The sequence below is a fragment of the Palaemon carinicauda genome, chromosome 21, assembly GCF_036898095.1.
Source record: "Palaemon carinicauda isolate YSFRI2023 chromosome 21, ASM3689809v2, whole genome shotgun sequence".
In the NCBI taxonomy this organism is placed as follows: Eukaryota; Metazoa; Arthropoda; class Malacostraca; order Decapoda; family Palaemonidae; genus Palaemon; species Palaemon carinicauda.
The window spans coordinates 100,606,768-100,634,664 of record NC_090745.1 but is presented as its reverse complement, the minus strand read 5'-3'; the positions used below and the strand labels follow the sequence as shown (position 1 = coordinate 100,634,664).

Here is a 27,897-nt window from a genome sequence, read left to right as displayed (position 1 = left end):
ACCCCATTCTATCTAGATAATTAATACACCCCCAACCCCTAAAACATATAAGGCCATACGTGTGGCCCTTCCCTCTAAGCAGTTCCGTGGCGAGTGCGAAAGAGTCTACAGCAACCTCATAGATTCCTTAATTCAAGAATGTAAGTTTTGCTTTCGGAGGTCACACGATTATCACTACATTCTTCGTAGTTATGTGTGTGTTTGTGTGTGTGAGAGTGTGTGTGTATTTATTCTCAATCTAAATTTGAATGTTGGTGTCTCCTGCACTACCGTTGCATATCTAGCAGACAACGGTATACTTCTAATTGGAGATTAACATCTGGCAGAGTAGACATGGAATATTCTCTTATGCAAAGACGATTTTTAGCTCTGAAGGACTTCAAAATTTTGAGATTATACCGTATCAAGATTTTCAGATCCAATGATAAATGGAATTTTGCACTAGGTTTGCTGTAAGAAACCTTCAAGCTCCCCCCCCCCCCCCCGAGCTTTTTGCTTCCTATTACCTCCTACTATATTTCACAGCTCTCAGAAAACATCCTTTTAAGGAAAGTTAGTCAATATCATTGTTCAAAATGCGTCCACATCTGAATGAAACAAGATAAGAAAGAGCATTAACGTGAAAGGCAAACTTCCACCGAAGGAAATAGTGTGATTAATGAATTGATTTTTCTGGCAACATACGGTGTTAACATGAAACATAAATCCAGTCTTATAAATCCCCAGTTTAGTGATTTCCTGATGAAGAAAATAAAAAAAGAAAACAAGGTCCAAGAAAGCTTGCCAGTATTTATATTGTAAAAAAGTATATGGACTCCATTAGATCTTTAAAGACTTCCTAGAACTGAAGAACGATTGCGAGATTCAATGCAATTTCGATTTATTATCTTTATGTAAATTAAAAAGAAAAATTTCAGTGATTGTCATCGTTTTCATTATTACTTGCTAAGCTACAACCATCGTTAGAAAAAAAGGGTGCTATAAGCCCAAGGGCTCCAACGCTGAAAGAAGCCCAGTGAGCAAAGGAAATAAATAAGCTACACAAAAATTATGAACAATTGAAATATTTCAAGAACAGCAACACCATTAAAATAGATCGTAAGGGTACACTCGGGCTCACTATTCTATATTATTTCTCTTCCTCTTGTTGTTTCTTCAAAGTTTTTATATTTCATGTATGAAAAATTTAGTTTAATGTTTTATATCTTAATTATTCATTACTTTTATCTTAGTTTATTTATTTCCTTTCCTCACTGGGCTATTGTTGGAGCCCTTGAGCTTATGGCATCCTGCTTTTCCAACTAGGGTTGTAGCTTAGCAAGTAATAATAATAATAATAATAATAATAATAATAATCTATAAAAACATAAAAAAAGAAGAGAAATGAGGTAGAATAGTGCCCGAGTGTACCCTCAAGCAAGAAAACTCTACCAAAGGCAGTGGAAGACCATGGTACAGAGGCTATAGCACTACCCAAGACTAAAGAACCAACAATTGATTTTGGAGTGACCTTCTAGATCTAGAAGAGCTGCTTACCACAGCTAAAGTCTCTTATATCCTTACCAAGAAGAAAATGGTTACCGAACAATTACAGTGTAGCAGCTAACCCCTTGTTTGAAGAGGAATATTTTAGTAATCTCATTGCTGTTAAGTGTATGAGGACAGAGGAGAATGTGGAAATAGGACAGACTATTCTGTGTATCTGTAGGCAAAGGAAAAATTAGCCATTTCAAAGTTATTCATTAATGTGAATATTGGTCATGGATCATACCATCCAATGTTTAGCAAATACTGAAGTCTACATACTCTAAAATTCTGTAGGAAGATATGAAACCATTAAGAGAGAGATTGATAATTATGCCTGAATTCTGAAAATTTCCTTTTTATACTTTTCAATCTCTTTTTAAGGATATCATATGTGGAGACATGCAATTGTGTATCCTTCTTTCAAGTCCTGACCTCACTAGAGCCCCGACCAAATAGTCTTATCGTTTCCAAATCGTGTCCTGGCAATCTTACTGTTAAGAAACCGGACACTGTTCACAAACAGGTTACCAGGCCAGGCCACGGTAAGGAAACCCTCAGATATTAACTTCTGGCACCGTCGTTCAATTAGTTCGATATGCATGTTGCATAAGATTTTTCATAATTCTGATCATCCTTTACATTAAAATCTTCCCGGACAGTTCCATCCTGTTCATAATACTAAGCATACAGTTAATTCTAATAGGCAGGCCTTCACCACGAGGCTCAATGCTACACAGTATTCTAGAAGTTTTATTCCAGCTGTGACCAAATTGTGGAATGATCTTCCTAATCGGGTAGTTGAATTGGTAAAACTTCAGAGGTTCAAACTTGCAGCAAATGTTTTCATGTTGAATAGGCTGATATAAGTCTTTGATGGCTTATATTTGAAATATCTGTTTTGATGTTGTGACTGTTTTTAAAATATTTTATTTCAATAGTTCATTATTTCTCATATTGTTTATATATTTTCTTATTTCCTTTCCTCACTGGACTATTTTTCCCCGTTGGAGCCCTTGGGCTTATAGCATCTTGCTTTTCCAACTAGGGTTGTAGCTTTGCTAGTAATACATACATACATATACCAAGGCACTTCCCCCAATTTTGGAGGGTAGCCGACATCAACAAATGAAACAAAACAAAAAAGGGGACCTCTACTCTCTACGTTCCTCCAGCCTAACAAGGGACTAAACCGAGTTCAGCTGGTACTGCTAGGATGCCACAGCCCACCCTCCTAGTAGTAGTAATAATAATAATAATAATAATAATAATAATAATAATAATAATAATTCGTTGACTGTGGCAATATCAATACTTTCAACGAGATTAATTGTACTTTTCCTCGACAGGTTTTCTCTTCCCGTGAAGGTAGTTGCAATTGCCATCGTGGTATTTGCTGTCTTCCAAACAGGTAAGCTGCTTTTATTTATCTGATCTATTTTCATATTTGGATATCTACTTTTCATATGATGTGTCATGTCTCGAACAACTTTGCTATCATGCTTGCCTCTTCAAGAAAATAGATGTAAAGTCATAAAGCATAAATGGGAGACTTTCATCCCAATTTGATTTATTATTCATTATTAAATGCTTTCTGACGTCAAACTTGGTGGGATCACTGACGCCGACATAAGCTTCATGCAGCAATGTTGCTGTAGAACAGATGAAGCAATGTTGCTGTAAGCTACATTATTCAAAATGCTTTCATTTGAATACCTGAAGTCTAAAAGATTTTGTTGTTGGTGTCAATTAGTGAATGTAGCGAATCATGCAGAAAGAAAATCGTACTAATTATCAAACAACTTAATAACTCTCTCTCTCTCTCTCTCTCTCTCTCTCTCTCTCTCTCTCTCTCTCTCTCTCTCTCTCTCTCTCTCTCTCAATATATATATAATTATATATATATAATTATATATATAATCATATATATACATACATATATACATACTGAACATGTATATAGAGCATATATATCTATCTATCTATCTATATATATATATATATATATATATATATATATATATATATATATATATATATATATATATATATATATATATATATATATATATATATACAGTATACTGTACACACACACACACACACATATATATATATATATATATATATATATATATATATATATATATATATATACATATATATATATATATATATATATTTATATATATACCTATATATAATGCATACATACATATATATATATATATATATATATATATATATATATATATATATATATATATATATATATATATATATATATATGTGTGTGTGTGTATATAATACATGAACACATATATATGTATGTATATATATTATATACACATATATATGTATGTATATATATACATAAATATATATATATATATATATATATATATATATATATATATATATATATATATATATATATATATATATATATAGTTATGCGTGCGTACATGCGCACGCACTTTACCTCCCAAACGTTATTATGCGTTCGCACCAAGAATGGACTAGATTTGAATGTGAAAGATCTTATGAACTTATTATATAATCCCCTGCATAATCCATCTGTAATGTATATGCCTTGAATCAAGATTGTTTACGTTTACAGGTTCACTTATTCCTCACATCATCTTATTATTTCTTCAGGTTACTGCTTGCAGTGTTACCTTGGGGACGACCACAAAACCAATGAGGGAATTTGCCCTTACGCCTGCATGAAGGTTACCGGTAAGTTTAGTGAGTTCGCTAAATGTTTTCCTAAATCTAAAGCCATTACCGGGTCTCTTTCAATATTACCATTAGAAATATTCATATATACTCGTTGAGGGTTGTTGTGGCCTGATTGGTAACGACTCTGTCTGGTGTTTGCCAGACGGGGGTTCGAATCCCGCTCAGACTCGTTAGTGCCATTAGTGTCTGCAACCTTACAATCCTTGTGAGCTAAGGTTGGGGGTTTTGGGGGTGCCTATATGTCTATCTGCTGAGGCAACAGCAGCCACTGCTTGGCCCTCCTTGGTCCTAGCTTGGATGGAGAGGAGGCTTAAGCGCTGATCATATATTATATGGTCAGTCTCTAGGACATTGTGCTGATTTCTAGAGCAATGTCACTGTCCCTTGCCTCTGCCATTCATGAACGACCTTTAAACCTTTAAATAGAATAGTGATGATTAATTTTCAAAGCTTTATCAAATATCTGTCGAGTTCTTTTATTTAAAAAAAAAAAAAAAACCATACATTCAAAATTACGACCGATACAAAAATCTTGAAATTTTTTCTTAAAAACAATGATACATTGTATAAACCCTACCAGGGATTGTTTCATACCAATCTGCTTCAATGTTTAAATTTCATCTCTTATACTTTCAGAATAAATATTAGATTTCTAGAAGCCATTTCTCTGACTGGCGGAAATTTACCATCCCAAATACACTATTTATTTCAATGATATATGAATAGAATTCTTTGTTTTTTAAAGATTTGTTTCCAGGACGAATTGCTAGCTCCGATCCCTTGATCTGGAGGGTATTTGTTAAAGATTTCTATCATTCACTGGTGGTTACTCAACCAATTGCTGACCTTAACCAGACAATAACTCTTGAAAAATCACTATCGTTTCATCGAGCATACTGCTCATGACATGTGTGCAATTTATGCTGTCATGTATTCCTTTCTTAATTACACTAATTCCATATGGCATAAAATAACCTTCTGATTTCAATTAGACGAGCTTTATATTTTATTCCTATATTCTAACCTTTATTTATGCAACTCAGTTAATCTTTCTTTCTTAACAGAGGATAGCGACGGCGCCTCGATTTACGTCTGTTCCCTTTCGAAACATGAAGATGATTGTTCGCCGGGCAAATATCTGGGAGTCAAATCTGAAATCTGCTATTGCAACACTGATCTCTGCAACAGTTCCTCTGTCAGTACAGTGGCCCTACCTCTCCTCTTAGGAGCCCTTCTCATGAAGATGGTGAATTAATCCCAATACAAAACATGAAATAACAACAATAGCATTAATGATAATAATTAGCAAGATTGGGGAATAACATCAACAAAACTTAAGTGAGAATACTCATGGCATTCTAAACAAATGAATCACCATCTAAAGTTCAACTATATCTATGAATGATCAGTGGTTCAGTCACCTTGAGCACTTTCTAAAACCTCAAAAAGGAAATAAGCATTGTTTATATCTTTCAAAGTACTTTTTCAAGCACTCAAAGACCTTGCCCATTTTCTAAGCTTTTGTAAACCAATGTATAAATTTATGAGAATAAATTATCTTTCCCAGTTTTATCTAATCTTTTAATAGCATATTCTTGTGATGCATTCTTAACAATATCTTCAATTAGTGAACACACACATACAGTAAGTATATACATACATACATGCATATATATATATATATATATATATATATATATATATATATATATATATATATATATATATATATATATATATGTGTGTGTGTGTGTGTACACAAACACACACACATATATATATATACATATACATATGTATATATGTGTGTATATATATATATATATATATATATATATATATATATATATATATATATATATATATATATATATATTGCCACACACCCGACCAACCAGGTGCCCTAATGAGGTACAACTCGCTGACGCAGAAGGCAGTGAGTGCTCTTACCAAGGTACATCAAAAAATACAATCACAACTTGGGATCTTCAGTGGCATGATTTTAGATAGCTTCCTTTAATTTATTGATATATTATACACACACACACAATATATATATATATATATATATATATATATATATATATATATATATATATATATATATATATATATATATATATATATATATATTATATATATACACATATACATATATATGAGAGTGTATATATGTATATATATGTATGTGTGTATATATATATATATATATATATATATATATATATATATATATATATATATATATATATATATATATATATATATATACACATATATACATATATACATATGTATACATACATACATATATATACATACATATATATATATATATATATATATATATATATATATATATATATATATATATATATATATATATATATATATATATAACGGATTTTGAGCGAAGCGAAAAATCTATTTTTGGGTGAGATGGCCATGTCGTCCTGATGGAAGTTCCTATAGGGTAGCATCCTAGGGTATATTACAACTACGGCGATATTCCCAGAGAATTTACCTTAAGGTATCAGAATTCTTACTCCTGGAGCGAGTATCCCTCGTGAAAGGGATATCGCGACATATCAGAGGACGTATTCTTGACACGCCATATGGCAATCTGCATCCCGAACAGAGATTTCGTCTCGCACGGGGCAAATGGCAAGAAACGAATTCGGGAAAGAAAAAGGGGGAGCCGCTCCCAAGGCTCCATATCTCCCGATTCGTAAGCGTGCCTGGCGGCAATCCTGGCGCCATCTGTATTCCTTGTAGCGAACACGAGGCGCTACAGATACTGTATGTAGGGAGGGGTCCTACTGCCCTTTCTTAGAAAGGCAAGGGCGGGTCCATCAGGACGACATGGCCATCTCACCCAAAAATAGATTTTTCGCTTCGCTCAAAATCCGTTTTTTGGGCTCAAGCCATGTCGTCCTGATGGAAGTATACCAGAGCATTACTGTATCTGTGGATTCTCAGAACGTGCCGTACTCCCCGGATGTAATTTTTCCCGGTCGACTGAACCTAGAGACCTAAGATGTTACCGTTATACATCTTTTCAACTAACTATAAACCATGTTAGAGCTTCCTGCCCCCTACAGGGAAAAGTCCTACTAGACTCTGGAAAAGTCTCGAAGAGTACATATACCTATGTATGAATACCAGGCAAGCTAATATAGTGGTCTCGCCCTATATTAAGTAGAGCATAGTTTGTAAAGAATCACTGAGTCAATATGAAATATCGACCAGTTCTCCGCACAATACTTGTATTGGACAAAGGTTTTATATCCGCATAGGAGGAAAACCAATGCAACATAGCTTGCATAAAGGAACAATTCTATTAGAATTATCCCAGATAAGGTACATAGAATGAATGCTCAATTATACCAATAAATTGACACAGGTGAAGGAGACGCAAGGTTCTCAAGAACCAGTTTATTGACAGGCAATAAATAGACAGGTTAACCACAATTATATATATATATACATAAGAAGAGGATAACCCAAAACTTCAAGCATAAGTATGATAGTAAACAGAACTTGTTTGTCTGAAAGAAAAAACATTAAATGCCACTTTTAAGATACCGAGGTATCAAAGTCATAAAAGTCTGTATTACAAATCAATGACATTAGCGTTAGAAACGCTCGGCACACATGTCTGCACTTATGCTAGGTTCACCTTTGGAAATGGAACAGTCTACATGGGCAACACAGTGCCCTCACTTAGTTTGTAGTACAGTATGTAACTACACACTCACCCTGGACCCAATTAAAACCACTGTTCCTCGCAGAGTTAAACAGTAGGGTTAACACCCGCGACCCACTGCTACCACAGATCTCTTTAGTTCCTCTACTTGCTTCGCATAGTGGCGAAAGAACACTCTGGAAGACTTCCAGCCAGTGTATGAACGAAGATGTTCAAAATCCATACAATTAAAGAAATTTAAGGATGAGGCAACTTTCCTCGGATCGTGACCTGCGGGTGTACTGTCAGGATCCGCTCTGCGAATAAAATATGTGATTTTCGCTCTGAGTTGATTCAGAGATAAATTTGAGCCTGATGTTTCTCCCCTGAATAGTTGACCACCCTAGAAGTCTGAAGTTCTATAAAGATAGACCTTTAGGCATTCTACTGGACATAGAGATGCATCTTCTTTCAGAGGGCAGATTCTCCAGGGACCCCACCTGTTGGTGGGTAACTCATTCTTGGCGAGAAACCTAGGATCCGGAAACAGGTTCAGTTCTCCCCCATCCAGGAACTGAACACGACCTGCCTCTCTCGAGAGGGCTGCAATCTCACTAACCCTGGCCCCGGACGCGAGTGCAAATAGGAAAATAACTTTTTGTGTCAAATCCTTTAACGCACACTCTTCATTGCTCAACAGAGAAGCGAAATGAAGAACTTGTCTAAAGACCATGAAATGGGCTTTGGAGGTGCTGAAGGTCTGAGCCTAGCGCAGGCTTTCGGGACTTTATTAAAGATCTCGTTACCTAGGTCGACCTGGAAGGCATATAGAATGGGTCTTGTCAAAGCAGACTTACACGCTGAAATCGTGTTAGCTGCCAATCCTTGACCATGGAGGTGGAGAAGAAAGATAAGCAGAAGTCTGTCAAGATCTCCTGCGGATTCTTCGCCTTGACAAAAGGCCACCCATTTTCTCCAAGATGACTCATATTGCCTCTAGTAGATTTGCACTTATATTCCTCAAGGAAGTCTATGCTGGCTTTCGAAATCCCGAAACGCTTTCTCACCGCTAGGGAGAGAAAATCATGCTAGGGAAAACATGCGGGTCCGGGTTTTCTGTAATGAAGCGCAGACAGTTGACTTCTGGACTCGCTGGGTCAGAACTGGATCTGGTAGCTGGTACAAACTTCAGCTACAGTTCCAATGCTCAGGGGGAACCACACGCTGTTCGGCCACTTGTGGGCCACTATTGCCGCTACCCCCTTGAAGGATCTCAGTTTGTTGAGGACCCTCAACAGAAGGTTAGTGTGAGGATGGGAACAGATAAATCTTTGGACCATCTGTTCCAGTCGAGGGACATCGCGTCCACTGCTTCCGCTAAGGGGTCCTCGTACGGGGACACATACAGGGGCAACTTCTTGTTATCTTTCGTCGCAAAGAGGTCTATCTGCAGTTCTGGGGACTTGATTCAGAATGAAGGAGAATGATCCTGCGTCTAAGGACCATTCCGACTCTATCGGTGTGAAACCTGGATAGAGCGTCCGCCGTCACATTGCGGACTCCTTGAAGGTGAACTGCCGGACAGGTACCACTTCTTCTTTTCCGCCAATCGGAAGATGGCCAACATCACCTGGTTGAGAGGTTGGTGACCTCGATCCTTGTCGATTCAAGCATCTCACAACTACCTCGCTGTCCATCACCAACCTTATGTGGATCGAGTGACGCGGGGAGACTTTCTTTAAGGTAAGGAGCACTGCCATAGCTTCTAGAAAGTTTTATGTGAAAGGTCTTGAATAGCTTGGACCAAGTCCCCTGGACTTTATTCCGATGAGAGTGACCTCCCCATCCCTCCTTCGAGGCGTCTGAGTGAATCGTCACCGACGGGGGAGGTGGCTGAAGAACCGACTTCTTTAGATGTCTGGCTTGGGACCTAGGCCTGAGAAGAGTACTTAGCCGAAGCGGAACTGGTCTTCTCAGATCTCTTCGCGCGTTTGATGCATAACTTCTCCAAACTCCGGTTGCATCCTTTAGCTGTGCTCTTAGCACTGGGTCTGTCACCGAAGCAAACTGGAGAGAGCCCAGTACCCTCTCCTGTTCGCGTCTTGATATCCTTTCGGAATCTAGAAGTCTCTTGACAGAACCCGCTATCTCCTTCCTTTTCTTCGCCGGGATGGAGAAACGGTGTGACAAAAGGTCCCAGTGGATTCCCAGCCACTAAAACTTTTGAGATGGAGAAAGTTGAGACTTTTTTCTGTTGATCTTGAAGCCTAGGTACTCTAGGAACTGGATCACTTGACTGGAAGCTTGCAAGCATTCTGTCTCGGATGCTGCCCACACCAACCAGTCGTCCAGGTAGGCTACTACCTGAATTCCCTTTAGGCGTAATTGTTTGAGAGCTACGCTCGCAAGCTTCGTAAAAATCCTTGGGGCTATGTTTAGCCCGAATGGCATGGCTCCGAAGGCGTATAGTCTTTGTTGTAGCCTGAACCCTAGGTAGGGGGAGAGTCGATGGCTAATTGGAATGTGCCAATAGGCGTCTGACAAGTCTATAGAGACGGAATATGCCCTCTTGGGCAGTAAGGTCCTTATGTGTTGCAGTGTTAGCATTTTGAATTTGCAATTCACTATGAACTTGTTGAGTGGCGACAAGTCCAGAATGACTCTGAGCTTTTCCGAGTCTTTCTTGGGAACACAAAACAGCCTCCCTCAGAAATTGATGGGCTTCACCCTTCGGATCACCTTTTTTCTCCAACAGTTCTTGAACGTACTCCTCCATAACGGGGGTGGAGTGTTGGAAAAACCGAAGGCACGGGGGTGGAGTGCTGTACCAGCTCCAGCCCAGTCCATTCTTGAGTAGGCTGTGGGCCCAGGGATCGAAGGTCCTCTGATCCCGAAATTTCAGAAGTCTCCCTCCTACCGGTATCATCTCACTTGGACTGCCGTCCTGAGGTCTTGCCTCCCTGACCACGACCACCCCTGAATCCCCTTCCCCTTGAGGGGCGCCTAAACGAGCCTCTGGCTGCTCCTCTAGGCTTTGCTCGAAAGGAAGTAGACTGCCCTTCGAACGCTGGGGTGAATGCCGTGGACTGTGTCGACACGGCCTGGGGTACCCACTGAAAAGTGGTCGGGGTTTGTGCCACGATCTGGGGCACTGGGGGCAATGGCAATTGCAGTTGCTGTTGCTGTCTAACAGGCTTGGCTGGCCGAGACGGTAGCCTAGTCCTCATAGTCTTCCTCATTGGTTGAGGACCCTTAGGCCGTGGGGCATACAGCAATATTGTTCACTTTTATTTGACCCACCCTGCAACTATCCAATTTTTTTATATGTTATTCAGTATGTTCTTAGCTACAAAAAAATACAATGTTCTCCAAAAATAACTTGCACATTAATTAGTAATTACTAATTATTAGCCTCCTAATATTCAACAGAATTTAGTTCAATTTCTTGCCACTAGATGGCTCTGCACAGGTTCTTATCCAATAAGAGCATTAGAAACGGAATCTCGTGCTGGTGCCACATCTCTAATGCGCTGTTGCCATATTTCTCTCGGATGCGGAAGATAGCGTGTTTTAAAAGGTACAATTCCACTTTACATCATCATAACTCAACATTATCTCAACTCAAGACATCAAATTCTTTTCCGTTCCTGGTATTTTGCTGTAGTGTTGGTTAAAAAGGTTCGTAACTCAGTTTCGTTGATCAATATTGCATATATATGTATATGTGTATGTATATGTGTATATGTATATATGTATGTATGTATGTATGTATTTATATATATGTATGTATGTATATATATATAAAATATATATATATATATATATATATATATATATATGTATATATATATATATATATATATATATATATATATATATATATATATATATATATATATATATATATATATATATATATATATATATATATATATATATATATATATATATATATATATATATATATATATATATATATATATATATATATATATATATATATATATATATATATATATATATATATATATATATATATATATATATATATATATATATATATATATATATATATATATATATATATATATATATATATATATATACGTATATATATGTGTATATATATATGTATATATATGTGTATATATATATGTATATATATATATATATATATATATATATATATATATATATATATATATATATATATATATATATATATATATATATATATATATATATATATATATATATATATATATATATATATATATATATACAGATGAAGATAGCTTGATACAAGATACCGATTTTGATGATGACATTAACGAGGAAGGCGAGCTATGAGTAAGTTGAAAATGATTATAATCAGGCACGATTTTTAGCATGAGGATGAGCATGAGCATGGACTGAAATGGACATTACTAACGATTTTGATTTTAAGAAAAATGTCTTTTACAAAAATTTACTTTAAATGAAAAAAAAAACACTTTTTATCTAGCACAAACGGAAACTGTATCAGCATTAGGCATATTCCCTGATAGAGAAGAAGACTCATTTTTTAAAACTATATTATGTAATTTGTAAAAAAATGTCTATATAAGATATCCTTTTTGGTAAACCATGGACAGAAATTGTGAAAAAAAACATTCCTTCAGTGGAGAAAATGTGAATTTCATAGGTTAATGTATTTCGCCTGTAGTGGGTTAATGTGCAACTTTACAGAGGAGAACATTGAATTTTTGGAAAGAGCACCCCAAAATTACATTAGAACAAGTGTTTTCAGGTAGTTGCGAGGAGGGTCAATCAAACTTCATTATTTAGGCATCTTTTGTCAGCATGCCCCACGGCCTACCTCATCCTGGGAAGACTTTCTTTTGATAGGCAGGCCCCACTTCTGGAGAAGGTTTCTATTCTCCAAGGCGGCCTTATCAACAACTTCTTTGACCAAGTCGGTAGGGAAAAGGTCTTTTCCCCAAATGTTGGAGGAGATTAGTTTCCTTGGCTCGTGCCTCACCGTAGCCGAGGTGAACACGAACTCCCTACAAGCTCTCCTTGCCTTGACGAAGCCATAAAGATCCTTCGTCACTGTGGCCAGATGAGTCTTGGCCACCACCATGAACATTTCATGGACCTTGGGGTCACTTGCCATCGTCTCGAGAGTAGTCTGAAGAGACATTGAGGCAGCCAGTCTTTCTTTTGTCTCGAACTCTCTTCGCAAAAGAAAGTCAGACAGCTTAGGGAGGTCCTCGCCGAACTGACGTCCGGCAATATCAGCCTCCAACTTTCCAACTGAGAACGTAAGATGGACGTCCTTCCAGTCTTTGTGGTCCACAGGCAGGGCCAGCGACAAGGGTTTACACTCCTCCAGGGAGGGGCAAGGCTTGCCGGCCTCGACTGCTTTTAGTACAGCCGCAAACCCTTTCTGTAAAAAGGGGAAGGCTCTAGTAGGCGAGGACACAAAGGAAGGGAGCTTCTTGCTCAATGCGGCTACCTTTGAGTTAGAGAAGCCCCTCTCTTTCATCGAGGATGAAAGTAGAGCTTGAGCCTTAGCATGGTCCATCACTATGACCTCCTTCGGCTCTGTCTCCTCCTTTGAAGCTGGTTCCTTCCTCAGCCGGACATAACAGTCCGGATATGATGCCTTGCTGGGCCAGAATTCCACCTCCTCCAGGGGAACTGAGCCCAGCTTATCCGAGATGACGATCTTTCCAGTCGTCATCGGCATGTGCTCAGCATACCTCCATGGGTTAGCATCTGAGCACAAGGGAAGGTCTTTCACATTGGGCTTTTTCTGGGGCCCATGTGATTCTGCAAGGCACTGCATCCGCAGTTCCATTGCAGCCGCCTTCTCCTGATTCTCCTTCTGCATTTGTTGGATCATTCCAACAATAGAAGAGAGGGCCTGTCCCAGCTCTACTGGGAGACCGGCCGATGTTGAGGGAATAGGCTCCGGAATCTGAACCGGAGTAGCCGACACCTCGTTGACCTCTTCCTCTACAACGTCTGGGGCTTGAACTTCATCCTGGGTTTTTGCCAGGAGGTCTTCCTCCAGACGCTCGTCCACATCAGACATCCTGTCATCTAACTGGATGTCTTGCATCGCGACTGCGACTTCAGCATCCACCTGGATCAGTACTTGGGGGATCTCCTCTTGAGGCTGGGGAATCACTGCATCAGCTGATGCCTTAGGGAAAAGATACGCCCTCATCTTCTCACTTGGAAGATAAGGGCCAGAAGTGTTCTTTTGGAAGCCCCTTACCCAGGTACAAAGCTTCTTCCTAGCTATATCCCTTGATTCCGCCGTCCTAGGGGAATCAAAGGCCTCAGTAATCAGGTTAGTGCACACAGTACATACCTGAGGGTCCAAATACCGGAGATCATCCTTGGAGACAGCGCATGCTGCGTGTCTCCTACAAAACTCATGTCCGCAGAGGTTCTTGCTGCGGACATTGCAGAAAGCACTTCCGCACTTCGGAGGGTCCTTCTGTAAAGAGAAGAAATTTCCATGAGTATCAAGTGAACTATGTATCACTGGATATGCATAGTATAGCATAACAATTCAGAAAGGAAAGACACACACTTGTGTTTCCCTCACAACCCATTGCTGCAGCCTTCCAGATAATAAAATCAAATGGTTAATCTCTTCTAGAGTAACCAATGCAAAGTTTCCAGAGGAAACAGGTGGAGCTCACACCTAAGCAATGATTTTAAAATCCTGGATAATATACAGGAAAGAACTCACTTTCCTATCTGTAGGGCAACAGCAAAGGACTGTGCAAGAAAACACAAAAATGTTAGAACACACAGTGCTGTACCAAAACCCATACTATAGTTTTCTTCTTACTGTATATGTTATACTGAAGAATACTAGTACAGTATAGGAGGATACGTGCCGGCCGGCACACACCCTAACCAGCTTTAAAGTATACTACTTAACAGCTATAAGGCGGCAGAACTCTGGTTCAAATGCATGTGCCGGTCGGCAGCAATTGCCAGCCGGCAACAGCCAATGTCGGCCGGCAATGGCTGCCGGCCGGCAACTACACAAGGTAGTACCCAGCTGCTGGCCACACTCTTGGTGACCGGCAGACAAGGGCTGACATTAGCCGGCCGGCAAAGGTACAGGACCGATGCCAGCCGGCAGCAAAAGAACCAGAGGACTACACCTGCCCGGCTGCCGGCCTATGAGGCCGGCAGCCGGGTCGGGTACAGCACTAGAAGAAAAATAGGATGGATGCCGGGATAAGAGTGTACACTACCTCCAAGCCCGGCAATCCGAAAGAATGCATATAAGGAAGGGGAGAATCTAATTCAGGCTTCCTGGCCAATGCCGTCTGGCTCTAAAGGCAGGCATGGATGAGGGACCAAGGGAGGTCCGGGCAGCACTCAAAAAATAAGACCCTTGCCAGCCGGCAGCTCTGCCGGCCGGCAGGGGGCTGAGTCAATTCCACATCCTAACCTATACTAGGTCCAGATGTAGAACGACGTACAGTACTGTAATGGCTACAGTACTGTAATGGCTAAGCCATTACGGAGATAGAGGGGGAAGGGACAAAAGAGGGTCCTACCAACCTTGCTTTAGTGACGGATCACCCGCAGCCAAGAAACTTATCTTAGCCTAAGGGAGATCTAAGGGGGGAGGCCAGCAATACTTGCCAGCTCCCAGAGCACCAAAGCAAGGAAGGTGTTGCCACTCCCAGGGAAAGAAACTTATCCTCCCCCGAGAACAGCAACAAGGACTAGTCTGGTAGATCACAAAAGAAGGAATCATATCCACAGAAACCTTTGGTAGTGACCTAAGGAGGCTAAGCCACCTTTGTCTGTATCAGGCCAGCGAGGGAGACTCTACCCCAAGCCAGACAAGCACAGACTCAGACTAAAAACTCTGTTGTTCTGTCCCTCTTTGAACCAGACTTACTGGAACAGGAAGGTACAGTAACACCCCAGTATAGTTTTATCGAAAATTAATTCGGAAAAAACCACTTAGGGATAAGCCCAAGGCTTAAACAGAGGGAAAGGGATTGCAGACCTTCTCCGAAGAAAAGAAAGCAACCGGGGAGAAAGTATACTAAGGCTCCATAAGCAACTTAGCCTAGGCACCAAGAGAATCGATTACCTAAATCACCGAAACTCACTCGTATACTATCTTGGATATATTCCACACAATCTTAGATGTATAAAACATAGCCTAAAGCTTCAATAAAATTTTAATACACTCGGAAAAACCAAAATCATGCATAAAGTACTAAGACCAAACGACTAGGCTACATGGCCTAGCGTAGGCCAGAATGGCGAATACTTCGCCAAAATAATACTAAGCACGAAAGGAAATCCAATGTAATGCTAAATAGCTAAAATTTTTTAAAGCAAAACAACCGGGAATGTCGCTCTGACTAACTAAACTTATACCTAGCGAGCGACAGCATCCATGACGCCTCCGGTAGGCTACGGCTCTTGTAACAAAGATTAATCCTATTAATCACTCAAAAAATTACCAAGAGCCTACATTTATACATAAAAGACATGGTACTCAACTTATCGGAGGCCGACGAAGACAAAGAAGCCATGAAAAGCAGAATAAATCCAAGATTTGCGAGAAACACAGGAAAAAACCACGAGTTGTTAAGCTACGCAAAAAGGAATACAGATGGCGCCAGGATTGGCGCCAGGCACGCTTACGAATCGGGAGATAGGGAGCCTTGGGAGCGACTCCCCCTTTTTCTTTCCCGAATTCGTTTCTTGCCATTTGCCCCCTGCGAGACGAAATCTCTGTTCGGGATGCAGATTGCCATGTGGCGTGTCAAGAATACGTCCTCTGATATGTCGCGATATCCCTTTCACGAGGGATACTCGCTCCAGGAGTTAGAATTCTGGTACCTTAAGGTAAATTCTCTGGGAATATCGCCGTAGTTGTAATATACCCTAGGAAGCTACCCTATAGGAACTTCCATCAGGACGACATGGCTTGAGCCCAAATATATATATATATATAATATATATATATATATATATATATATATATATATATATATATATATATATATATATATATATATATATATATATATATATATATATGTCAATGTAATAGACTCTACCATAAGAAATGTGTGCATATAGTGACAGCCATCACTGATAACCTAGATTGGTTATGCCCACACTGCGTACGTGAAGCAAGACACAACAATTTAGTAATATCCAAATTAAAGGAAGATGTGAACGTGAGAGATCTGGCCCTGAATGAACAAGATGCGAAAATAGATGACTTGAAAAACAAACTTGCGGACCTTACCGCAGACACAGAAATTCCACCCAGACCACCGACCTCACTGAGAAAATTGACATTCTTGCCACGAATATGGAATCAATTAAAGCAACACTTCAAACATTGATAGACCCAAACCGGGAGAAACCGATATTTGCTGACAAAGTTAAGGAAAAAAAATCTGTTGATAATCAAATCAACTAATACAACAACTAAAATTACTGAAATAAAACACGAGGTTGAACAAGCACTTGGAGACATTCCTATACTTAACACGAGGTCAACTACGAATGGAAATGTTGTTGTAAACTTTGCAAACAATATGATCAGCGAAGAGGCGGCAAACAAAATTCAGACATTGGTGGCTGACACTGAAACGAGAAGAATCGGAAAACTAAAACCAAAAATAATGATACGCAATGTATACAATGATGAAGATGATGTAGTAAATGCTTTGATTCAAAGAAATCGCTGCCTGGACCAAATCCAAAATATAGAAGAGAAGATAAGTGTAGTCCTGGAGAAAAATGCCTGGGGGGGGGGAGTGGGGGGGGGGGGGCATCCACTATGCGCTGAAATGTGATCCTGAATTTCGGAGAGCTATTCATGATAATAGGGACAAAGTTCCGTTACGTTACGGCGGGAGATGTTCAGGGAGACATTCCACCAGGGAGTGTAATTAGCAAGTGTCCAAGTGTATAAACTGCAAAGTTAAACAAACCAAGTGACCACACAGTAAATTCTAGAGACTGCTAAGCTTATGACTTGGAATTGAAAAGACTCGCGGAAAATACTGATCATCGTTACTAGGGATATCATAAACTACGGCTATGTAAATATACAATCTGTAGGTGATAAGACGGTTCAAATTCGAGAATTGATAAAAGAGAAATATTTGGATATGCTAGCATTATCTGAAACTTGGTTAAATAACTTGGACAAGGCAAAGACCACCAAAATGAGGCCCCCACACATGCCTTCTTTTACATACCGAGAGAAGGCCGGTCTGGTGGGGGTGTTGGACGCTTTATTCATGAAAGATACTCAAATGCCAAAATGTTGAAAAGAATTAGTGTAACAAGCTTTGAATATATAGAAAAAAAAACAGAAGAATATCCTTTGTAACAATCTACAAACCTCCTAGAACAAACACTAGTATCTTTTTTAAAGATTTCGGTGCTCTCATTGATATGATTATCATGGAAAAAACGAATTAGTTATCTGTGGAGACTTCAATTTTTGGATGGACGACGCATCAAATCCTGACGCTTTGCCATTTAGTGAATTACTAGAATCATATCGACTAGTAAATAATGTCGACTGTACAACTACTTTAACTTTAGTTCTAAGTGATGACACGAATAATAACCCCTTGGAGAAAAATAACTGGAGATGACATGCCCCTTGGGGGAAAATAACTGGAGATGACATGCCCCTTGGGGGAAAATAACTGGAGATGACATGCCCCTTGGGGGAAAATAACTGGAGATGCCCTGATCCCTTGGTTAGAAAAATAGCTGGAGATTCCCTGACCCCTTTGAGGAAATATAACCGGAGATACCTTGATCCCTTAGAGGAAAAAGAACTGGATACGCAATAACCCCTTGAAGGGAAAAAACTGGATATGCCCTGACCCCTTGGAGGAGGAATAACTGGAAATTCCCTTACCTTTGGAGGAAAAAAAAAAACTGATAATGTCCTCACCCCTTGGAGGAAAAATAACAGGAGATACCCTGAACCCTTGGAGGAAAATAACTGGAGATGACCTGACCCCTTGGAGGAAAAATAAGTGGAGAGTTACCCTGATCCCTTGGAAGAAAACTAACTGGAGATGCCCTGAGCCCTTGGAGGAAAAATTATTGGAGATGACCTGACAAACTGGAAATCAAAATAACTAGAGATGCCCTAACCCTTGAAGGAGAAATAACTGGAGATGCCCTGACTCATTGGAGGATGAATAACTGGAGATGCCCTGACCCCTTGAAGGAAAAATAACTGGAGATGTCCTGATCTCCCTTGGAGAAAAAGTGACTGGAGCTGACCTGACCTCTTGGAGGAAAAATAACTGGAGATGCCCTGGCCCCTTGGAGGAAAAATAACTGAAGATGCCCTGATCCCTTAGAAAAAAATAACTGGAGATGCCCTGATCCCTTGGAGGAAAAATAACTGGAGATGCCCTGACCCCTTGGAGAAAAATAACTGGAGATGCCCTGACCCCTTGAAGAAAAATAACTGGAGATGCCCTGACCCCTTGGAAGAAAATAACTGGAGATGCCCTGACCCATTCGAGGAAAAATAACTGGAGATGGGCTGTCCCGTTGGAAGAAAAATAACTGGAGATCCCAGCCCCCTTAGAGGAAAAATAACTGGAGATGCTCTGATCCCTTGGAGGAAAATTAACTGGAGATACCCTGTCCCCTTCGAGGAAAAATAACTGGAGATGCCCTGATCCCTTGGAGGAAAAATAACTGGAGATGCCCTGACCCCTTGGAGGAAAATAACTGGAGATGACCTGACCCCTTGAAGAAAAATAACTAGAAATACCCTAACCCTTTGTAAGAAAAATAACTGGAGATGCCCTAAATCCTTAGAGGAAAAATAACTGGAGATGCCCTGTCCCCTTATGTCAGCCTGTTCAACATAAAATCATTTGCTGCAAGTTTGAACTTTGGAAGTTCTACTGATTCAACTACCTGATTAGTAAGACCATTCCACAAATTGGTCACAGCTGGAATAAAACTTCTAGAACACTGTGTAGTATTAAGCCTCATGATGGAGAAGGCCTGACTATTAGAATAAAACAGGATAGTCTTAAAACACAAGTCTGACTACATATAGACAGAGGGATGCATGTATTCAACACATATCATCTGTTGCATTTAAGCACCAAATCATATCCCACATTCTAGGCAAGGACATGCACTCTTAGGATCAAACTTCAACACTCAAAAGAGATATGATGACACCAGGTTCATTTTTCAGGATTATTATTATTATTTTTATTATCATTATTATTATTATTATTATTATTATTATTATTATTATTATCTAAGCTACAACCCTACTTGGAAAAGTAGGATGCTATAAGACCAAGGGCTCCAAGAGGGAAAAATAGCCCAGTGAGGAAAGGATATAAGGAAATAGATAAACTACAAGAGAAGTAATGAACAATTGATGTAAAATATTCTAAGAACAATAACAACACTAAAATAGACCTTTCATATATAAACTATTAAAAACCTGGTTGAACATAACGTAATCTTTGTGGATGAAGAAAATTCTACCCTAAAAGAGCTGTGACAATCAGCTATGATGTTTTGTTCACCATTGGAATTTAATAATGATTAGCAAAATTAGGACAATGTAGAATTTAAAATGGAAAAAAATAAGCATTATAAAATGCGCTGTAAGATAGACGCTTACAATATGTAAGTCGTTATACAGTTTGCAAGTTTCCTCAACGTGAATTCCTTGGGAATATATCAACGAAGGAAGATTGAACGTGGAAAACTACTGCAATCGAGCGAAGAATTTTCCAGTTATTTAAAAACTATGGGAAAACTAATTGTCATCAAGGGGAAAATATCTAAAACTTAGAAAACGCGTAACAGATAAAATAACTGATTTGATTATCAAGGTTTAAAACCTATACCATCACATTACCATAAGAAGTAATTAAAGCTTTTGTTATATATTGTGCATTCCTTGAAATTCGTGTTTTGAATAGGAATATTAGTTCGTCTAGAAAACCGAAGAAAATGAAAATTCTCGGAACGTGATTAATAAAAGTAATTTGAATAATTATATGTGTGTCATTATTCATTCTATCAGTATAAACTATTAAATGCACGTCAAATTTCAGTTATCTAATCTGTAAAATATTTGTTTGGTTGTTTTAATGTTATAAAGTTACATATTTGTCATCTAACATATTTTCCTAATAAATCCAAATATAAAAACTAAATCCACAGCGAACTTTTCACACGGGAGGATCGTGGGCCACGGCGGCGTTATACAAGTCCGGTGACTTTATCTCTCTGAAATTGGGCCCCGCCATATCCCCCCCCCCCCCATTCTATCTTGATAATTAACATACCCCCAACCCCTAAAACATATAAGACCATACGTGTGGCCCTTCCCTCTAGCAGTTCCGTGGCGAGTGCGAAGGAGTCTTTAGCGACCTCATCGATTCTTTTATTCAAGAATGTAAGTTTTGCTTTCGGAGGTCACACGATTATCGGCTACATTCTTCGTACTGTTATGTATGTATGAGAGTGTGTGTGTATTTATTCTCGATCTAAATTTGAATGTTGCTGTCTCCGGCTCTACCGTTGCATATCTAGTAGGCAATGATATACTTCAAATTGGAGATTAACATCTGGCAGAGTAGACATGGAATATTCTCTTATGCCAAGACGATTTTTAGCTTTGAAGGACTTCAAAATTTAGAGATTATACCGTATCAAGATTTTCAGATCCAATGATAAATTGAATTTTGCACTAGGTTTGCTGTAAGAAACCTTCAAGCTCCCCTCCCCCACCCCCCATCCCCGAGCTTTTTGCTTTCAATTACCTCCTACTATATTTCGCAGCTCACAGAAAGCATCCTTTTAAGGAAAGTTAGTCAATATCATTATTCAAAATGCGTCCCTATCTGAATGAAACAAGATAAGAAAGAGCATTAACGTGCAAGGCAAACTTCCACCGAAGGAAATACAGTGTGATTAATGAATTGATTTTTCTGGCAACATACGGTGTTAACAGGAAACATAAATCCAGTCTTATAAATCCCCAGTTAAGTGATTTCATGATGAAATAAAAAAAATCAAGGACCAAGAAGCCTTTCCAGTATTTATATTGTAAAAAGGTATATGGACTCTATTAGATCTTTAATGACTTCCTCGAACTGAAGAACGATTGCAAGATTCAATTCACTTTCGATTTATTATCTTTATGTAAATTGAAAAGAAAAATTTCATTGATTGTCATCGTTATCATTATTACTTGCTAAGCTACAACCATCGTTAGAAAAAAAGGGTGCTATAAGCCCAAGGGCTCCAACGCTGAAAGAAGCCCAGTGAGGAAAGGAAATAAATAAGCTACACAAAAATTATGAACAATTGAAATATTTCAAGAACAGCAACACCATTAAAATAGATCGGAAGGGTACACTCGGGCTCACTATTCTATATTATTTCTCTTCCTCTTGTTGTTTCTTCAAAGTTTTTATATTTCATGTATGAAATATTTAGTTTAATGTTTTATATCTTAATTGTTCATTACTTTTATCTTAGTTTATTTATTTCCTTTCCTCACTGGGCTATTGTTGGAGCCCTTGAGCTTATGGCATCCAGCTTTTCCAACTAGGATTGTAGCTTAGGAAGTAATAATAATAATAATAATAATAATAATAATAATAATAATAATAATAATAATAATAATAATCTATAAAAACATAAAAAACAGAAGAAAAATGAGGTAGAATAGTGCCCGAGTGTACCCTCAAGCAAGAAACCTCTACCAAAGGCAGTGGAAGACCATGGTACAGAGGCTATAGCACTACCCAAGACTAAAGAACCAACAATTGATTTTGGAGTGACCTTCTAGATCTAGAAGAGCTGCTTACCACAGCTAAAGTCTCTTATATCCTTACCAAGAGGAAAATGGTTACCGAACAATTACAGTGTAGCAGCTAACCCCTTGCTTGAAGAGGATTTTTTTTAGAAATCTCATTGCTGTTAAGTGTATGAGGACAGAGGAGAATGTGGAAATAGGACGGACTATTCTGTGTATGTGTAGGCAAAGGAAAAATGAGCCCTTTCAAAGTTATTCATTAATGTGAATATTAGTCATGGATCATACCATCCAATGTTTAGCAAATACCGAAGTCTACATACTCTAAAATTCTGTAGGAAGATATGAAACCATTAAGAGAGAGATTGATAATTATGCCTGAATTCTGCAAATTTCCTTTTTATACTTTTCAATCTCTTTTTAAGGACATCATATGTGGAGACATGCAATTGTGTATCCTTCTTTCAAGTCTTGACCTCACTAGAGCCCCGACCAAATAGTCTTATCGTTTCCAAATCGTGTCCTGGCAATCTTACTGTTAAGAAACCGGACACTGTTCACAAACAGGTTACCAGGCCAGGCCACGGTAAGGAAACCCTCAAATATTAACTTCTGGCACCGTCGTTCCATTAGTTCGATATGCATGTTGCATAAGATTTTTCATAATTCTGATCATCCTTTACATTAAAATCTTCCCGGACAGTTCCATCCTGTTCATAATACTAAGCATACAGTTAATTCTAATAGGCAGCCTTCACCACGAGGCTCAATGCTACACAGTATTCTAGAAGTTTCATTCCAGCTGTGACCAAATTGTGGAATGATCTTCCTAATCGGGTAGTTGAATTGGTAAAACTTCAGAGGTTCAAACTTGCAGCAAATGTTTTCATGTTGAATAGGCTGATATAAGTCTTTGATGGCTTATATTTGAAATATCTGTTTTGATGTTGTGACTATTTATAAAATATTTTATTTCAATTGTTCATTATTTCTCATATTGTTTACATATTTTCTTATTTCCTTTCCTCACTGGACTATTTTTCCCCGTTGGAGCCCTTGGGCTTATAGCATCTTGCTTTTCCAACTAGGGTTGTAGCTTTGCTAGTAATAATAATAATAATAATAATAATAATAATAATAATTCGTTGACTGTGGCAATATCAATACTTTCAACGAGATTAATTGTACTTTTCCTCGACAGGTTTTCTCTTCCCATGAAGGTAGTTGCAATTGCCATCGTGGCATTTGCTGTCTTCCAAACAGGTAAGCTGCTTTCATTTATCCGATCTGTTTTCATATCTACTTTTCATATGATGTGTCATGTCTCGAACAACGTTGCTATCATGCATGCCTCTTAAAGAAAATAGATGTAAAGTCATAAAGCATAAATGGGAGACTCTCATCCCAATTTGATTTATTATTCATTATTAAATGCTTTCTGACGTCAAACTTGGTAGGATCACAGACGCCGACATAAGCTTCATGCAGCAATGTTGCTCTAGAACAGATAACAGATGGAGCAATGTTGCCGTAAGCTTAATTATTCCCAATGCTTCCATTTGAATACCTGAAGTCTAAAAGATTTTGTTGTTGGTGTCAATTAGTGAATGTAGCGTATCATGCAGAAAAAAAATCGTACTGAATATTAAACAACTTAATAACTCTCTCTCTCTCTCTCTCTCTCTCTCTCTCTCTCTCTCTCTCTCTCTCTCTCTCTCTCTCTCTCTCTCTCTCTCTCTATATATATATATATATACATATACATATATGTATATATATAATATATATATACATATACATATATGTATATATATAATATATATATATATACATATACATATATGTATATATATATATATATACAAAATTATATATCTATCTATATATATATTATATATATACTGTATATATACATATAGATATATACTTTATATATACATATAAATATACTGTATATATGCATATATATGTATATATATAAAAATAATATATATATATATACAGTATATATATATATATATATATATATATATATATATATTATGCATCCGCACCAAGAATTGCCTAGATTTGAATGTGAAAGATCTTATGAACGCATTATATAATTCCCTGCTTAATCCATCTGCAATGTACATGTCTTGAATCAAGATTGTTTATACAGGTTCATTTATTCCTCACATCATCTTATTATTTCTTCAGGTTACTGCTTGGAGTGTTACAATGGGGGCGAGGAGACTACCACAAAGGCACCTTGCTCTGGTTCCTGCTTGAAGGCAACCGGGAAGTTTAGTGAGTTCGCAAAAAATATTTTCCTTAGTGTAAAGCCATTACCGGGTCTCTTTCAATATTTACATTAGAAATATTCATATTTATTTGTTGAGGGTTGTTGTGGCCTGATTGGTAACCGCTCAGACTCGTTAGGGCCATTAGTGTCTGCAACCTTACCACCCTTGTGAGCTAAGGTTGGGGGTTTTGGGGGTGCCTCTAGGTCTATCTGCTGAGGCAACAGCAGCCACTGCCTGGCCCTCCCTTGTCCTAGCTTGGATGGAGAAGAGGCTTGGGAGCTGATCATATATCATATGGTCAGTCTCTAGGGCATTGTCCTGATTGCTAGGGCAATGTCACTGTCCCTTACCTCTGCCATTCATGAGTGACCTTTAAACCTTTAAATAGAAAAGACTAGTTATATATGAGGGAAGTATAGAATCAATGCAGAAAATATAAATTAATTGTGATGGCAGTTAATAGAATCAGCGTATTAAAATAATATTCCTTCAACTAAACACTTACAAAAATTTATCAAAAGCTGCACGAAAGTTTTGTTCTTAGTGGTTTCATTCTGTTAGAAAAAGCCCATACATTAAAAATAACGAACGATACAAAAATCTTGAAAAGAAGATTTTAAAGCAATGATACGTTATATAAACCCTACCAGTGATCGTTTCATACCAATCAGCTTCAATGTTTAAATTTCATCTCTTATACTTTCAGAAGCATATTAGATTTCTAGAAGCCATTTCTCTGACTGGCGGAAATTTACCATCCCAAAGAAAAATACACTTAATTTCAATGATATATATACAGAATTCTTTGTTTTTTAAAGATTGGTTTCCAGGACGAATTGCTAGCTCCAATCCCTTGATCTGGAGGGTATTTGTTAAAGATTCCTATCATTCACTGGTGGTTACTTAACCAATTGCTGACCTTAACCAGACAATAACTCTTAAAAAATCACTATAGTTTCATCGAGCATACTGCTCATGACGTGTGCGCAATTTATGCTGCCATGTAATCCTTTCTTCATTGCACTAATTACACATGGCATAAAATAACCTTCAGATTTTAATTAGACGAGCTTTATATTTTCTTCCTATATTCCAATCTTTATTTATGCAACTCATGGTTAATCTTTCTTTCTTAACAGAAGATAGCGACGAAGTCTCGATTTATGGCTGTAACATTGTAGAACAAAAAGAAGAATGTTCGTCGGGCAAATATCTGGGAGTCACAGCTGAAATCTGCTATTGCAACACTGATCTCTGCAACAGTTCCTCTGTCAGTACAGTGGCCCTACCTCTCCTCTTAGGAGCCCTTCTCATGAAATTGGTAAATTAATCCCAATACAAAATATGAAATAACAACAATAGCAATAATGATAATAATTAGCAAGATTGGGGAATAACATCAACAAAACTTAAGTGAGAATACTCATGGCATTCTAAACAAATGAATCACCATCTAAAGTTCAACTATATCTATGAATGATCAGTGGTTCAGTCACCTTGAGCACTTTCAAAAACCTCAAAAAGGAAATAAGCATCGTTTAAATCTTTCAAAGTACTTTTTCAAGAACACAAAGACCTTGTCCATTTTCTAAGCTTTTGTAAACCAATGTATAAATTTATGAGAATAAATTATCTTTCCCAGTTTTATCTAATCTTTTAATGGCATATTCTTGTTATGCATTCTTAACAATATCTTCAATTAGTGAACACATACAGTAAGTATATACATACATACATACATATATATATATATATATATATATATATATATATATATGTGTGTGTGTGTGTGTGTGTGTGTGTGTTTTTGTGTGTCTGTGTATGAAGACAAACATATATATATATATATATATATATATATATATATATATATATATATATATACTATGTGTGTGTGAAGACAAACATATACATATATATATATATATATATATATATATATATATATATATATGTGTGTGTGTGTGTGTACACAAACACACACACACATATATATATATATATATATATATATACATATATACATATATATACATATATATATATGTATATATATACATATATATATATACATACATACATACATATATATATATATATATATATATATATATATATATATATATATATATATATATATTCAGCCACACACCCGACCAACCAGGTGCCCTAATGAGGTAGAACTCGCTGATACGGAAGGCAGTGTGTACTTCTTTTAATTTATTGATATATTATACACGCAATATATATATATATATATATATATATATATATATATATATATATATATATATGTGAATGTATATATGTATAAATATATATATGCATATATATACATATATACATATATATATACATACATATATATAATATATATATATATATATATATATATATATATATATATATATATATATATATATATAAATCAAGCGACCATAAAAGAGTGAGAAGCTAAATTATTTCAGATCTAAGGGAAAAAAAAGATAAAAATTTATTAAAATAAATGAAATAAACACTCCTGTAATAAGGGAAAAAATCTGATGAGTTTAGTAAAGCAATAAAAAATATGTTCTCTCCGTTACATATTGAAATGGAAGCTCATAAAGAAGATATGACCAGTAATTTAACAAAGTTAGTGGAATCAGCACAAGAAAAAGATGGAAAAGTTTATAAATAAGATCAAGGAAAAAGAACAGAAAAACCAAAAAACCTAATAAAGAAATGAGGGTAAAATCCAAGAGATGAAATAGAATTAGTGAAACTACCCAAAACAATAAATACACAAAAATCAAAAGACACTAGTAAACACAAAA

The 27,897-nt window shown here is 37.3% G+C and overlaps 1 protein-coding gene across 3 annotated transcripts; it reads left to right on the top strand.

Annotated features, from left to right (window-relative positions):
• On the top strand, positions 1–26,728 carry LOC137615369 (uncharacterized). Of its 3 annotated transcripts, none has more exons than XM_068345186.1 (4): positions 1–140; positions 23,998–24,059; positions 24,996–25,085; positions 26,221–26,728. In XM_068345186.1, coding segments are annotated over exons 1-4 (345 nt in total). In that variant the 5' UTR covers positions 1–138; the 3' UTR covers positions 26,412–26,728. The 3 variants fall into 3 exon arrangements, with proteins under 3 accessions (XP_068201287.1, XP_068201288.1, XP_068201286.1); XM_068345187.1 differs by lacking the exons at positions 23,998–24,059; positions 24,996–25,085; positions 26,221–26,728 and adding exons at positions 2,874–2,935; positions 4,183–4,263; positions 5,331–5,838 and having other exon boundaries at positions 46–140; XM_068345185.1 differs by lacking the exon at positions 1–140 and adding an exon at positions 21,289–21,428.
• The last annotated feature ends 1,169 nt before the right edge of the window (positions 26,729–27,897 follow it).

Excerpts from the sequence above, each read along its gene's own strand:
- LOC137615369 (XM_068345186.1), top strand. Across the intron at positions 24,060-24,995 it reads ATTTGCTGTCTTCCAAACAG|GTTACTGCTTGGAGTGTTAC; the intron begins GTAAGCTGCTTT and ends TTATTTCTTCAG. Across the intron at positions 25,086-26,220 it reads GAAGGCAACCGGGAAGTTTA|AAGATAGCGACGAAGTCTCG; the intron begins GTGAGTTCGCAA and ends CTTTCTTAACAG.